The 15,887-nt window shown below is 45.4% G+C and overlaps 5 protein-coding genes across 7 annotated transcripts; 3 read left to right on the plus strand and 2 right to left on the minus strand.

Annotated features, from left to right (window-relative positions):
- The first annotated feature begins 12 nt into the window (after positions 1-12).
- Positions 13-1,933, plus strand: Ppat-Dpck (Bifunctional Phosphopantetheine adenylyltransferase - Dephospho-CoA kinase). The gene is made up of 3 exons (XM_002046320.4): positions 13-635; positions 702-1,048; positions 1,111-1,933. The coding sequence occupies exons 1-3, from the start codon at positions 89-91 to the stop codon at positions 1,762-1,764; spliced, it is 1,548 nt and encodes a 515-aa protein (XP_002046356.1). The 5' UTR covers positions 13-88; the 3' UTR covers positions 1,765-1,933.
- On the minus strand, positions 1,781-3,021 carry Txl (Thioredoxin-like). The gene is made up of 3 exons (XM_002046321.4): positions 2,584-3,021; positions 2,231-2,514; positions 1,781-2,157 (listed from the first exon to the last, which is right to left on the minus strand). The coding sequence occupies exons 1-3, from the start codon at positions 2,947-2,949 to the stop codon at positions 1,944-1,946; spliced, it is 864 nt and encodes a 287-aa protein (XP_002046357.1). The 5' UTR covers positions 2,950-3,021; the 3' UTR covers positions 1,781-1,943.
- A 78-nt stretch (positions 3,022-3,099) lies between these two features.
- On the plus strand, positions 3,100-9,929 carry scaf6 (SR-related CTD associated factor 6). Of its 3 annotated transcripts, XM_002046322.4 has the most exons (13): positions 3,100-3,274; positions 3,381-3,551; positions 3,609-3,946; positions 5,425-5,587; positions 5,830-5,902; positions 6,501-6,575; positions 7,199-7,275; positions 7,347-7,545; positions 7,606-8,679; positions 8,746-8,907; positions 8,978-9,331; positions 9,401-9,572; positions 9,685-9,929. In XM_002046322.4, the coding sequence occupies exons 1-13, from the start codon at positions 3,253-3,255 to the stop codon at positions 9,781-9,783; spliced, it is 2,979 nt and encodes a 992-aa protein (XP_002046358.1). In that variant the 5' UTR covers positions 3,100-3,252; the 3' UTR covers positions 9,784-9,929. The 3 variants fall into 3 exon arrangements, 1 of the variants encoding a protein (XP_002046358.1); XR_011416466.1 differs by lacking the exons at positions 5,830-5,902; positions 8,746-8,907; positions 8,978-9,331; positions 9,401-9,572; positions 9,685-9,929 and having other exon boundaries at positions 7,606-7,986; XR_011416467.1 differs by lacking the exons at positions 5,425-5,587; positions 5,830-5,902; positions 8,746-8,907; ... (1 more) ...; positions 9,401-9,572; positions 9,685-9,929 and having other exon boundaries at positions 7,606-7,986.
- Positions 9,912-11,116, minus strand: beg (malonyl-CoA-acyl carrier protein transacylase beg). The gene has a single exon (XM_002046323.4). The coding sequence runs from the start codon at positions 11,055-11,057 to the stop codon at positions 9,912-9,914; it is 1,146 nt and encodes a 381-aa protein (XP_002046359.1). The 5' UTR covers positions 11,058-11,116.
- A 2,882-nt stretch (positions 11,117-13,998) lies between these two features.
- On the plus strand, positions 13,999-15,843 carry Ilp8 (Insulin-like peptide 8). The gene is made up of 3 exons (XM_002046324.4): positions 13,999-14,220; positions 14,840-15,017; positions 15,298-15,843. Exons 1-3 carry the CDS (start codon positions 14,209-14,211, stop codon positions 15,537-15,539), a joined length of 432 nt encoding a protein of 143 aa, XP_002046360.1. The 5' UTR covers positions 13,999-14,208; the 3' UTR covers positions 15,540-15,843.
- The last annotated feature ends 44 nt before the right edge of the window (positions 15,844-15,887 follow it).

Below are 15,887 nucleotides of genomic sequence, written 5' to 3' on the forward strand. Positions count from 1 at the left end.
TTGATATATCGGTGGGACAATAACAATCCCAGTCCAAAGTACACAGGGTACCGCGGTTAATTGACTCCGCCGAAGGAAACACAATAAGATGGCTTCAACTGGACTGTTGGTTGTGTCCAACATTAAACAATTGGGCAAATCCTTGCGCAGCATTGAAAAATACGTTCACTCGCTGTACATACATTTAAATGTGCCCACGTCAACGCCGCCGCCACCTGTTTGGGGTCGTCTTATATCACAGTTGTATGCGGACAGCAGCAGCTATGTGGGCAATAAGGTGGATCTGCGCGTGCTGGTGGCACCGCTCAAGCAGCATGCGGCGGTCTGCGCTCTGCAGCTATGCAAGCCCGTTGATATGATATTCTCGGACACACATCAGCCGGAGCTTTGCGATAGGCTGCGCCGTGTGCTTAACATAAGTCAGCCAACGATTTTTCTGGGGGATACTAACAATACGGACGCACAGCTTTCAGAAGCAGAAGGCCAGCCGGCCAGTCAGCAAATGTACCCGACAGTGGTATTGGGCGGCACCTTCGATCGCATCCACATTGGCCATAAAATATTCCTCACTCAGGCCGTGCTCCGGGCCTGCAAACGTCTGGTAGTGGGCGTCACCACGGCCGCAATGACTAAGGGTAAACTAACATGAAAAGGCAACTTTCTTATCTACCTTATCACTTATCACTTGCGTCTATTTTTAGGCAAAATATTGCCGGAACTAATATTGCCCGTGGAGCAGCGTATTGCCGAATTGCGCGAATTCCTTTTGGACATTGATAATACCTTGCAATATGATATTGTGCCCATCGACGATCCCTTTGGGCCGACTCAGCACGATCCGGACATGGACATGATTGTCGTCAGCGCCGAGACGCTGCGTGGCGGCCAAAAGGTCAACGAGATAAGGGCCAGCAAACAGCTGCGTCAGCTGGATATCTTCGCAATTGATATTGTCGAGAGCAATGTGCACGACGGCATACACGAGTCAAAGGTCAGCTCCAGCAACACGCGCATCGATCTGCTGGGCACACGTTGGCGCCAGCCGGAGGTAACCTCCCCTCACTTATTCACGGCACTTGCAAGTTTCTCAATTGTTATTATTTTGAGCAGGCACGTCCTCAGCTGCCCGTGCGTCCCTACATCATTGGGCTGACGGGTGGCATTGCTTCGGGTAAGAGCAAAATGGCCGAACGCCTGGGCGACATGGGCGCCCATGTCATCGACTGTGATAAGGTGGCGCACGATGTATACGAGCCGGGTCAGACGTGCTATGAGAAGATACTAAAGCACTTTGGGGATGAGATACTGGCCAGCGATGGGCGCATCGATCGCACCAAGCTGGGGCCCCGAGTCTTTAATAATCCGCAAGAGCTGCACACGCTGAACTCCATCGTTTGGCCGGAGCTGATGGTGGAGGTGAATAGACGTCTGGCTAACTTGCGAACCGCCAGCCAGGTGCCCAAAGTGGTGGTGCTGGAGGCAGCTGTGCTGCTGAAAGCCGGCTGGGAGCCCAATTGCCATGAGGTGTGGTCCATGATCGTGCCGCCCGAGGAGGCTATCAAGCGTGTCATGGAACGCAACAATCTCAGCGAGGAAGAGGCGCGCAGACGTCTCGCAAGTCAAGTTCCCAACGCCGATATTGTGGCCAAGTCCCAAGTTATATTCAGCTCGCAGTGGGACTTTGATTTTACGCAGCGGCAGGCGGAGCGTGCCTGGCAAATGCTCAACAAGGAGCTGGACAGCCGGACGCACAGCAGCCTGTGATGGGCGATATTAATAATTGCCAGCTTGAGTTGTTTTATTTGTTATTAATTGTCATTGTTAATGCATTTCTATAAGTTTTTTTTTTTTTGCTTAATTTTAAGTCGAAAGTACAAGGAGCAAGCCTGGTTAATAAGATGGGGAAAACACTAGAACTTCAATTTAATATCAAGCTAACCGATTTAGTGGCTTTCGCCCTTTTTGCCGGAGACACGCTTAAAGTCCGTCATCTTGGTTGTGATAATGGGCGAGCCTATAAAGCCAATATAATCGATTTGGGTTATGTCGCCGCCCGATTGATTGTTCTTTACAAAGATTTGTATGTTTTGCACATTCTGGAATTTGACGTAGCGCAGATTGACGGGATTGCCGTTCTCCAGCTCCTTCTCGCCCAAGCTGCAAATTGCACCAAATATATATATATATATATATATATGTTTCCAATTAGCTGAATAAGTGGTTAACTCACGTCAGATCCTGCACGCTGCTCATGGATTCCGCCATGTCGAAGTCAATGGTTCGTGGCTGATTGATGAACAGCTTCACCTCCTTGGGGCCCAGTTGTGGCGGTGCCTTGAACTTCAGCGAGTGTATCTTGACGGCCTGATTAAAGGTTATGGACAAAATGAGTTGTTCATCGCAGTCGGACTGCAGATAGCCACCAGCCGACGCCAGAGCATGCTTCAGATTGTGATCGTCCGACTCATTCAAGCACTCGCACTCCTGCTTCGAGATGAACGTATTCAGCTCCATCTGTGTGGGTGTGTGTGTGTGTGAGTCACGTTAGGAAAAACATTTGGTATATGTATACGATGGTCTTACCAAACCCTGACCATAATCTTCGCCGGCCTCCTCGGCGACGCCGGTGCCAATATGCTCCTCTATTTTGGCTTCCAAACCCATTATATTGGCGCCTTGAATACGGTCGATTTTGGTCCTGTTGCGATAGAATATGAAAGTTGGCATAGCAGAGACACCCTGGCCGGCGGCTGTGTCCTGGCATTTGTCCACGTCCACTTTCAGGAATATGGCTTTGGGATATTTACTGGGAAACGTGTCAAACACGGGCGCAATCCTTTGACAGGGTCCACACCATGTTGCTGTAAAGTCCACAACAACCAGGCGTACTCCTGCCTGAGCTAACTCCGCTTGAAAATGTGATTCGTCGTTAATAACACGTACTGCCATGTTTACTTTCTCAAAAAATTGAATAAAATGCAAAATGACTGGCAGGTTTTACAAAAAGAAAAGCGATTTACTCGATTTTTGCTTCTTCGGAGATTCTCTCTATCGAAACCTATCGATAAACGGCGAATTGCAAACGTTCCAGCTCTAAATATGGCGTCTGAATAGAAGCAAGAAGAAGAGTGCTGATAAAAATTCTTTGCGGTCGCCGCAAAAAGTGATGAATTAATTGTTAAAAGTTATGATTATTTAAGCCTTAGCCTACAAAATAGCTAGTTTGTAAAAAAAAACAGAATACTAAGCAAAATGGATGTTCAACCCCCAAGAGGTTAGCTGAATATTTGTAAAATCTTTGCCCACACACACACACACATACGCACGTTGCAGAACTCAGCTATAAAAAAAAATTGATGTGCTTTTTACCTGTTTTACAGATGCAAGTTTACGCAATATAATTGATAAATTGGCCGAATTTGTGGCACGCAATGGACCCGAGTTCGAAGCAATTACCAAACAAAAGCAACAGAATAATCCAAAGTTTGAATTTCTCTATGGCGGCGAATTCGCCAGCTACTATCAGTTCCGTGTGGCAGCGGAGCAGGCAAGTACGTAAGCGACAAGTTATACATTTATTCCGGTTCTCACTGAACGTTTCCCTATAGTGCTGAAACAACAGGGCGGCATGCCCACAGGTGCGCTCTATATGCAACAACCGCCGCCAACTCACGCACACTACGCGACGCAACAGCCGACCAACATGCACGACAATGTCCAGGACAGCATGCAGCAGGCGCAACAGAAATCTCAGCATATCTGGCCGCCCAATGCAGGCGCGAGTCCGGCAACCGGCCCAGGACCAGCGCCAGCGAATCCCCAATCAGCAAACGGCAGTGCGCTGGCCATGAGCCTGGCCACACAATTGGATGCGATCAAAATCCAACAGAATACGCTGCGGGATCAGATTAAACAATCGGATGCGAATCTTTCCGCACAGCATACGGTAAATAACTGAATACTATTTGCTCTCTCTTCACAGGTGTGACTCCTTCTCTATAAACATGCATACATATATTTATTTTTGCCAAAACATCTCGTGAGAGTTCGCCCCAAAGGAAAGCAGCTTTACTTCAGTGTTGACGGCCGCTGCAAAAAGTTGCCTGCATTCAATTAACAGGGTTGCGAAATTTCCACTGAAAACATTCAAATTGTCAACACTGTTTAACTTTAATTGAGATCCCGCCAACACGTTTCCACTTTATACTCATAAAACATGCCTTTGGTCCTTTGACACTATTTTGTATTGTTGTCCAAATTCTAATGCCTTGAGAAAAGTAACTATTACCTATGGTTATATATTTAATATAAAAATCCTGCTATTCGGTCCATTCTCAGTCCATTCCATTCTGTTTCCTTCTCAACCCCTTTACATTTTTTTGAATATTCGTATTTTAAGAGTATATTTATAGATCTTTTTGATCCAGTTGATACGGCCATTTCTGCTTATAGCTATACCAAATAGTCTCAGTTCTCTTGTTATCATTGCATAAATCCCCCTTTTCTCACATTTATCGATTCGGTTTATTATATCATTTATAAGATATCGTGCCTAAATTCTTCAATAAGCAGCTTCACAACGCTTCTATTAGAACATAAAAATCTTACCCCAAGACGAAAGACAACTAAAATAGCTAAATATATTGCAAATCCAATGTATGTCCGCAAGATTATTGAATCTTCGGCATTACGAAGATGACTTTTCTTTCTGGCTCTTTCACATCTGTCGAAATTTAACTGATCTTTCAATCGTAGCATATTATTTATTGTGATATATTGTTATTAAACAGCCAACATTTTCTCAAAAATGGTCAACAAATCCCTTCTATTAACTGAAGCCTGTCAAATTTCTGAAATCGTGTTATACCACGGCTTTGTATGAACCTCACCGGGTCTGGTATTTCTCTCCTTCATTGCATCGAGGAATATGTCTCCTTTAAGCGTGTGTTTGCGGTATTATTCTACAGTCCCTCGTCTGGCCCGAATATATTATGTGTATATATAATTATATATACTTTCAGCTTTTATACAACTGCATTTAACTTAATGAATCACGATTTACAATATGTTTATATTAATTTTTTACCTATCGAATTAACAATTTTACAATGCTACATTAAATTTTTGCTTTATTGTATATTTTTTGAAACATAAAACCTAAAAAAAAAAAAAAATTCAAATAATAATACGAAACCACTCTTCATACCAACAAAAAAAAATGTGTATAAAAAACAAAACTCAAATAATTATTAAAACTAAATAAACGAAATCCTCGTTTATTGTCGCTCTTGAAATCTGAAAACAAATCAAAATCAAAAATGTTTATGCGCGCGCCACGAAAAATATAAATCAACGCCAAAACCGAACATCAAATCACCGAAACGAATGAAATGAAACGAAACGAAACGAATGTGAAACCTTTAGGCGCTGATGACACAAAAGACAAAGCAAATCGACGATGCGATGGCGGCGGCCCAGACGACACAGCTGGAGCAATTGGCCAACGAGCAGGGCATTGTGTTGCGGGAATTCGATGGTATCCTGCAGCCGATCATTGAGTCCTGCACCAAGGACAGCATCTCAGCAGGTAAATATATATATACATGTATTTCTATCTATAGCTAGCTAAAGCGAGTGCCTAAATCTAGTATTTAAATCTAACTAAATGCGTTTTGAGCTAGACACACTGCAAAAGAAATTCCAAATTTGTTTAATTAAAAAAAAAACTTAAACTTAAAAAAAAAAAAAAAATGATAAACATTTTTTCATAAACTTAATTTGCCAGAGACAATGACAATATGAGTAACCCGTTTGATATTGCAATTTTAGGCAAGAACTGGATTTTACAGCATTCAACCGACAGCGCAAAAATCAATGTCGTTTTACAATATCTTTTAAAGAAGTATGCCTCAGTTTATATATATAATCAATGATCTTTCAACATTTATTAATTACATGTGTTTCTTTCTTTCAACGAGTGTTAAACGAGAAACAAAACGAAATCGAAATCGAAACGAAACGCAACGAAATCGAAACGTAACGAAACGCACGAAATGCGAATGCGAATACGAAGCGAGAGAGACCGAAGTCTTGTGCAAGAGAGCGTGCGAGACGAGCGAGTCGTGAGAGCGAGTGTCGCCTACTCGCTGAGTCGACTCGTTGAAAAAAAAAAAAAAAAAAACCAATTCGTTGATTCGTTTTAAAAGAGAGAGAGACATATTGAAGATGCAGCCGGGGCTCAATAATCATTTCTTGAGTCTTGAGCGTAGTTAGGCGGCAATAAACAGTTGCTTAGTTAACCCACAACACACACACACACACGCACAGACACACTCATTAACACACACGCACACACATACAAAAGAACACTCGCACACACACACACACACGCAGCACAACAAACACTTTGGCAAATGTTGTTGTGCGTACAGCAAAAAAAAAAAAAAAGATGAAAATATGGACAAAAAAATATGTTTTTTCGTTTGTTAATTTATTTTTAGGGCTTTGCTCAATGGTTCAACGTTTCAGCAAAAATTGCATCTTATATATTTAGTTAATGATATACTCCATCATTGGTAAGTTCGCAAAAATCAACACAAATCGCAATAGCCATAAAAACTAAACTAAGTAACAGAGCGAAATTCATAAAAAAAAGACACAAATCCCAAAACCCTTGCAGACTTTAAGCTGGGATATTAACTAAATCGATGCTATAGTTAAGGCATTTAGCATTTTATTTTTATCAATATTGAAAAACATTAAAAAAAAGAAGAAGAAAATCATAAATATAGCCCGGAATTTCTATATGAAAATAGTTAAAATTTGCACTATTCTCAGTAGAAAGGGCAAATGTAGAGTTCAAAATTGTAAGAGAATTAATTAAAATTGTAAAAATATGTGAGTTAAAACAGGCTCTGGCTGCAAGGAACCGCAAGCGGGAATCGAACCAGCAACTTCACCTTAGGCTCTGATTCTATTTCAATCTGCAAGGGTATTTTAGAAAAAGATTATAGATAATAGGCAAAGCAAAACTTTGTTGCTTAGTTCAAGCGCAGACAGTAAGGACGCACGGACAGTCAGACGGACGGACAGACGGAGAGATAGACGGACGGACAAACAAACATTGGGCTTCAGTCGAGCTGAGATGCGTTCAAGACGCCGGCCCACTTTTGTTTAAGCGCCAAAATCTATTTTACAGCATGCGCAAAAATATCAGCGATTTGAAGAACAGCCTCGAGAATGTCGTAATACCGATGTTCTGCAGCGCGGACTTGAGTAAGCATCCAGCAGAGCCTTCTTCCCTTTCGGACTCCATACTAATACCTTGAATTTCTGTTTTTACCTAGTTGCCAACAATGATCAGCGCCAGAAGTTGTCCAAGCTGTTGTCTCTGTGGGAATCGAAGGCCAAGTTCTTTGATGCGTGCGTCATCTCCAAGCTGCAATCGCCGGACTCATCCATGCAGGAGTACAAAACGAATCTGCAGAACACGCATCATGATATTGTCGCCAAATACACGCAGAGCACAAAGGCCACGCTGGACAAGTGAGTGGGAGAGTGGTTTTAATTGCAATCAATCAATTCAAACAATATTCCCACTTACAGCTACCAGAAACAGCATCAGATCTTTATGCAACATGCCACGCAGCAAATAGCCCAGCTGGAGCAGCAGAAACTGCAGCTGGAGAAACAAATTCTCGTTGCACAAAAGGCACAGCAGCAGCTTCAGCAGCAACAGCAACAGCAGCAGCAGCAAACGCCTGGCACGCCCCAATCGAAGTCGATACCTTCTCTGATGGCGCAACGCATTGCCATGCCCGGCGCGGATCAGGAGCATATGCACACGCCGCCGCCGCCATCGTCGGCACACGATCATGCGCAGCCGGGCAACAACATCTACGCGGGCTATCAGCAGCAGTCGCAGCAGCAGGCGCCGCCGGGCAATCACTATGTGGATGCACGCGGTCCAAACTTTTTCATTCCGGACATGTCAAAGCCGCCTCCAGGTTTTCCAGCGCCCATTCACGGTCAGGTTCCGCCTCAGCAACAACAACAACAACAACAACAGCCACCGCCCAACCAGTACAACCAGTTGCCAGTCACAGCTGGCGAGCCGCCCGTAGATTTGGGTGTGCTGAATGCAGCGATACAAGCCGTAATGCAGCTGCAGCATCATCAGCAACACCAGCAGCGACATCCCGACGAGCAGCTGCAGCAGCAGATGCAAATGCAGCACCAGCAGCAGCAACAACACCAGCAACAGCATCACCAACAACAGGCGCAACAGCCGCCGCCCTTTGCACAAATGCCGCTCAATAGTCTGGGCCAAGCGGTTGACCCCAACGTGGATATTGGCGCACTTAATGCGGCCATAAATGTGGTGCTGCAGCAGCGGCCAGATGAGACGCTGGGCGAGCAGCTGACCCATACGGACTGTGATCTGGATGCCGCTGCTGCTGAGCAGTCCATGCTGCCGCAGGAGCCGCAAGTGCCGACAGCGCCGTATTATGATCTGCCAGCCGGTCTCATAGTTCCGCTCATACGACTGGAGGATTACAACTACAAACCGCTTGATCCGGCGGACATACGCTTGCCAGCGCCGGCGCCGCAAAGTGAACGCCTCACAAACGCATTGAACGCCTTCTATGCGGCGCCCTCGCACGATCGTCCCCGGGACAAGTACGTAGCTAACCCAAAATAATCCCAAGCTAGATGAACTAAACTAATTGTTTTTGCAACCTACAGCGAGGGCTGGGAGAAGCTGGGCCTGTACGAGTACTACAAGGTGAAGAATGCGGCGCGCAAGCAAAAGGAGGAGGAAATCAAGAATGGCACGCGGGAGAAGTCACGCTCGCCTAGTCCCATACTGCTGGAGAAAGTCAAGAAGAGCAACAAGCGCTGCTATCGGTGGGTCAAGATCAAGTAGCTTTCAACTCAACAGCAATTTTAAATATATATATATACAATTTGCTTGCAGCTCTAAGAGTCGCAGTCGCTCACGTTCCCACACACCCATCAGTCGCAACAAATCCCGCTCACGCTCCAAGTCATGTTCCGAGGAACGCGCGAACACACCGCCGCCGCAGCGCACCAGGATTGGTGGAGGAGGAGCGGGTGGTGGTGGAGGTGGTGGCAACAATCGCAAGGCCCGCAATCGTTCGCCTCGGCACGAACGGGAGAGCAACACGCGGGAGAATCGCGCGGAAAGAAACACCAGCAACATCAACAACAACAACAATAATAATAATAACAACAACAATAATAACACCAATAATGTAAACAATTCCAGACGCGTGGAACGCGACAGATCGCCCACGCCGCCCAGTTTCTTGTAAGTGCTTCGCTAATCCCAGCTTCCCAAGCTATTCTTTCACTTCGGACACTCTTCCCTTCCTTGCAGTGGCAGCAGCTTTGCCAAGCCGCAGGAGTTTATTGAGGAGACGAACAAGGGTCACCAGATGCTCATGAAGATGGGCTGGGGCGGCACGGGCACCGGTCTCGGCTCCAAAAGTCAAGGCATCGACACGCCCATTTCGGGCGGTGAGGTGCGCGATCGCAAGGACATGTACAAGGTAATCGCCCGAAGATCTCCCTATTATTGATTTTATAACTGATTCAAATATCAAATAAAAATTGTTAACTCAAATGCAATTAACATTTTCCGTTTCTTGCACTCTTTTTTAGGGCGTGGGCAACAACCTGAACGATCCGTTCGAGAGATTCCGCAAAAACAAGGGTGCCGCCTTCGCGCATCGCATGAGCACAAGAGATTACAAAGCCTAGAGGCGCCAAACACACCCCACCCGCCCCCATCCCACAACTGATGTCGCATTTCTGTTCTTTACCTTCTTCCGCTAGCCAAGAGAATACATTTTTTTTTTATAAAGAAATAACTAAATCTTTTTAATAAATCACGCGACCACATTGAACGCCGTCTGGGCAGCCTTCGCATTAACCTTCTCGAGTACCTGGAGCAGTCCCTTGCCGGGACCACACTCGAAGGTGCGCGGAAAGTCGACGCCCTGTCGCCGCTCGTAGAGCTCGTGCAGCGTTTGCTCCCATTTGACGGGTCGCACAATTTGCTTGGGCAGCTGGCGTAGAATGTGCGTGGCATTTCTGTACGGTTTGCCGTCCACGTTGGAGTAGACGCGTATGATCGGATCCTGCAGGCGTATCGCCTTCAGCGCCTTGCTAAACGGCTCCACAGCGCTATCCATGAGCGGCGTGTGGAAGGCACCGCTGACAGCCAAACGCTTCATGCGGCGTATTTTGAGCGCCTTGGCGTTCTGCTCCAGAAACTCGAGGGCCTGCACGTTGCCCGCGACGACCTTGCAGTGCGGATACATGTAGTTGGCAATGCCGCAATAGGGTGACTCCACGCCCTTGTCCAGGCACCATTGCTGCGCCTTGGCGCATGCGGCGCCCAGATTGGTGTCCGGGCCGTACAGGGTCATGGCCATGGCACCTGGCGTCAGATCGCATGCAGCCTGCATGGCATTGGCGCGCACCTGGACCAGCTGCAGCGCCTTGTCGAAGGGCAGTGCGCCCGCATAGACCAGCGCTGTGATCTCGCCCAGACTGAAGCCGGCGGCGGCCACGCAGCTCTCGATGGCTTTAGGTCGCTCCTCGCGCAGTTGCTCCAGGGCGGCCAGCGATGAGACCAGCACGGCTAGCTGTGCGTATTCGGTGCGATTCAGCTTCTCGCGCGGACCCTCCAGACAGATCTTGAGCAAATCGTATTTGAGCACCTCGTTGGCCAGCTCAAAGATGCGCCGGGCGCCGGGAAAACGCAGCAAGTCCTTGGCCATGCCAACGTACTGTGTGCCCTGGCCGGGAAACAGCATCACGCTTGTCTCCTTGGGATCGATGGCCGGCCGGGTGCTGCTCTCCAGAGGCTCCGCGAGTTCATTGAGCAGCTGCTGTCGCTTGGCTGCGCTCGCATCCAACTGTGTTGCTGTTGCCTCGGGCTTTTGGCTGCTGCTGTTCCAGCGGCACCAGCTCCAGTTGCACGGCAGATTGGTTTTACGCACGAAATACCGTGTTTTTGCGCCGAGCATAGCTTGTGCTTTTCCAATTTATATAAAAAACGCGGCGTGAGAAATGAATGCATAACAGCTGTTTGAGCTTGCCCACAACTAACGCTAGATGGCGCCAGCACTGAGCTGAGCAAGTGGCGCCACGCAGCAGACGTGTCTGTCAGCACGCCTATTGTCCGTTTCTTTTGAAATACTTTCGATTTCAAATGCGTTGAACTTGATTTATGTTGACCAAAAAACTAATATTGGCTATGACTAAGTGAGGTTTCTTTTTGGCCAATTCCATTGATGGACATTGTTGTTGTCTTACTCATCGTTGTCTGGCATTGAATAGACGTTAGTCATGTGCGTTTAATTCGGCGCTTGAAAGGGCATAAAAATGTCGGCTTATGTGAAATGCGAGCAATCATTGGCCAGTTGCAGAGTTTCTTGAACTTGAGCCGAAACGAAAAAAAAAAAGAAGGGAAATGAGCAGACCGGTAAAGGAGGCTGGCAAAGAATAAACGGCAAATTGTATGAATACGCCCGGCAGCAAAGTCAGACGCGGACGTGACGCATACCACTTTCGCCCTTAGTTCAAGGAACACGCCTGCCGCAACAACAGCAACGATCCCAGCAGACATTGGCCCTCCTTTCGGCTCTGTTGCCAAGGACCAGGCTCGTCTAGACACATCAGAGCGCGAGCGCCGATAAAGCTGAAGCTGATGCCGATGATGCTATCTAATAGAACGAGAACCAGTTTCGTTTTTGGCTGCCGAAAAAAAAAAATAATAAACCGACAAGCAGAAGAAAAAAAAAAAAATAAAACCGATCCAGCAGTTCGCCCGGACACATTTGAAGCGGTAGATGAGTAGATGGCTGCGCTGGCCAGGTACAAGAATGAGAGATAGGAGCATAAATAAGATCGTTGACATGGGCAAGTGGCGTGGTCTTTGTTTTTTTCTGCTTCTTTCTTTCTTTTTTTTTTTTTAATTCAGGTTGTGAAATACGTAGCATATGCAAACACACACACACAGACACACGCAAACACACATGTGTGTGTGTTTGTATTTATGAATGAGACTGGGTCCAGGCTGGATCTGGAGCTGTTTTAGACCACAATAACAACTGTAAAGCGAAAAATGATACAAAAAAAAAAAAGTTTTAATCTAATGAAATGCATACTTTAGTAAATGCCAAAGCAACTTTTTATTCACATTCTTGCCGTTCGTTCTGCCTTGAGACATGCGAATTAAACAAGCATATGTCTACATATGCCATATACATATGCATATGCATGTCTATGTGTGTGATTGTGTATTCTTTTCACAGTACGTGCCGCCGTTACCGTTAGATTCGAAATGTTTGCAAATACCACAGGAGCAGAACAACAACAACACGTACTAGCACATGCCATACATAGTTGCCTATGTGTGTATGTTAGCATGTGTGTGTGTGTGTATAAAAAAGTATGCAAAATTTGCAATTGCGTCTTATTAAATGCGCACGCATTGCGCATACGACCCGTTTCCGCATGAGCAGACCAGCCAAAGAAGCCAAGAGACAAAAAAAAACTCGGCCGAAAGTGTACGTTGACCGGCATCATCCAGCAGCCACTGGCCAAAAATATAAAAAAAAACACGCATGCGCAAGTACCAATAAAAGCTTACATGTAAAATTAGAACAGCAAATGCAGCAGAAGCAAATTTTGACGTCGGCCATTAAGAGAAACCGTTAAGCGCTCAATGTCAGTAAAACGTCAATGCTGCTGCTGCTGCTCTGCTCTCCCGCAAACTGAAAAGCAACAGCAAGAAAAAAAACATCTTGTACCGGTGCGTCGAATATTAAATGCTCTTGCAGACACACGACTCAGTAGGTGTTTTATGCAAAAACCGACAACCGATTTTTCATATGGGAAATATTAGATAAATCTATCCAAATAGTCTGTACACTGCCTGCAATAAAAATACAAAGTTTCATTCAGAGATGTTTCATCTAAGCGTTACAAAATTAGTGACAGCATAAAAATGCTCTCAGCAAGAGTATAAAAAAAAGCGAGAGTGCATTTGAGATGAGAGGGAAATTATGCAGTAAGCGCTGCTGTTGGCCTTGCTCTGCTGGGGCGTTGCCATACTATGTGAAAGCACTATGATTCGCACATATGCAAATGCTATGTGTGTGTGTGTGTGAACATGTTCATGAATTTGCATATATATGTATGTTAAACTCACACAATCATTAACATGTCATATATGTATGCAGCGTATAATGCGCAGGCGTAAAGCTCGTGACGCAGATATGCTGAGCAGAATATGTTTATGAATGAAATGCCCGTATATAGAAATTCACACATAAACATATTTCACCACGGCCAGCAAACGTGCGTGCGTTTGCACATGCTGGCAACGGAATTCACCTAGCAACAAGGTGTAAACTCAAGTGTGGGGCAGCCGCCAAGAGCCACGCGCTGGCGCACACTTTCTCCCACGAGCCGAGTCAGTTTGACCGCCAGCAGCAGCGCCGGCTTCCTCATTACATTATTACAAAATAACATTTTCAAGGTGTTTGATTACATGCCGCCGGCACACGCTGTAGGCCATTATCAGCCGCAACAACAGTAAAAGCCGCGCATGAATCGCCACAAAAAAAAGGCAATTCTGTTGAAATTGACCTTGGCATTGGGCTAACGCACACGAAATAAGAAAACGGGGAAATTATTTATTTAATTGGCATCCTTTCATGTCTGACGTCGGTGCAGTTCTAAGCTTAAATTGTTTTTTCTTTCTTTTTTTTTTTTTTTTTTAATTTGCTTTTTAATAAGCTTCAATCGCGGCGCCGGCGCGCCTTTTCGCTTACGCATGCGCTCGCTCTCTTTACTCCTACCCAGGGGCGGGCGCATATACGCGCTCATGAGAACCCGAAGCTGCTCCTGCGCTCTGCCCCTGTTTTTGCATACGTATAAAAGCTAACAACTTTGGGCGAAGCTTTCATTTGAGTTCGCAGCTTATCAGGTGACGGGTCGGTGGTTGTTTGTTTTCAAGTGTTCTCGCTCTTCTCTTCGTTCAACCGCCAAACGTTTAAATAATAACACGTATACGTCGTGTTCGCCAGTGGGGCAGGTGCAACTGCATGTGAATTGTTCAAAAACTCACATTGGAATTTATTAAAACAAAACAAACAAACAACAACAGCAATGCGCGTAAAGGTGAGTTGCAATAAATATAGAAGAAGAAGAAAAATATGCAATTATTTCGAAATGCAAATATTTCCCACAAAAGGCAATTGAGATGTGAACGTTGCAAATTTCCCACTATTTGTGCAATATGCGCAAAATAGTGGTCAATTGACAGCATAAACGTTTAATTGCCTTTTATGGCTGATATTGAGCGTTGTTAGCTTTGTTTTAAAGAGGGGTGTGTACCATGCAAACCTGTCCACAGCCAGCAAGATCACCTGTATGTGCTAAAAATAAAAATAAAAAAAAAAACACCAAATGCGCTTTTGTTCTCTGTAAGCACACAAATAAGCATAATGCGTTTCGAATGCGGAAATGTGAGCGCTTATTACATAATTTTCACTTCAACTCTTTGCAATCGGGGAAGTTTCGCATATTAAAACGGGCAATTTATAAAAAATTACCAATTTGGCTGCGTCGACTTGCAAATGCGCTCCAGTTAATGTTTGTGACCCAGTTTGTTGACAACAAAGGCGCCACCTGGCGTCAGCCAATGCAGTTAAGCCACATACAAATGCTGGCTGAGAGTTTAATTAATATTTTGTAATTGATTCATGTTTTAACTAATTCATTTGCTTTTATGCTGCAGTTCGTTCTGTTCACGCTGATCCTCGCCAGCTGCCTGCTGAGCGGAATCCGAGCGCACTGCTCGCTGGACACGATGAAGGCGTTCGCGATGGAGGCGTGCGAGCGCCTCTTCCAGAGGGACGAGGGCCGGGAGCGGCGCTCCATAGACTACGGCGATCATCATGCGAATAAAGTGTCGCGTAAGTAAATTTAAATGCATTTAAATAAGGTCACAAAGTCAGTCAACCCATGGCAACGGTATCTGAATCCGAATCGGAATCGGAACTGCAAAACACGTTTACCACAAAAAAAAAAAAAAATCAATACATTAATTAAACAGAAAAAAAAAAAGAAAAAACCAAAAAAACAAATTAACCGTTTTCAAGGCGCAAGTTCAAGACAAGAAATCCGCATTAAATGCAATTTTTCCATAAATTTTATTTATTTATTTATTTCCCTTTCCACTCGATCCCATTGCAGATGAGAAAATGCACAAGGGTCAGCATTATGTCGGACGCAGCAGCTATCCGCACGGCGGCTACCTGAAGGTCAGCGAGCAGCACTTCCATCGCCTCATCGGCATGGACGTGCTGCCACGCTACAAGCCACGCAAGCAGCACCAGCTCAAGAAGCTGCGACCCAAGCGGAACAGCTCCGCCAAAAACTACAGCAACATCTCCTACTGCTGCTACCATCAATGCAACGACGACTTCTTCTGCTGAGCCCCCCCGAGAAGCCACGGAGGAGTAGCATCCTACCCCAGGAATAGTCAGCAACTGTTTCCGTCCCTAGCATTAGATATATATATGTATATATATATATATATATGTATTGAATTATCGTATTTGTAACGCGCTCAACTCTTATAGAGTAGGTACCTTAATTTGTTACCCTGGCGGCGGGCTAGGGCCAGCAGATCTTGTCACAGTATTACACCGTAGAAAAATGCTTAAAGTATTTAGTTGAATAAGCTCCTAGATCGTAAGACCTAATATCAAATACAACATTTGTCTCCATATAAAAAAAATTGTCTTTGTCTTTGTAACGGGGCAATCCACGCGCATGTGTGG

The sequence above is a fragment of the Drosophila virilis genome, chromosome 3 (genome assembly GCF_030788295.1).
Source record: "Drosophila virilis strain 15010-1051.87 chromosome 3, Dvir_AGI_RSII-ME, whole genome shotgun sequence".
Lineage (NCBI taxonomy): Eukaryota > Metazoa > Arthropoda > Insecta > Diptera > Drosophilidae > Drosophila > Drosophila virilis.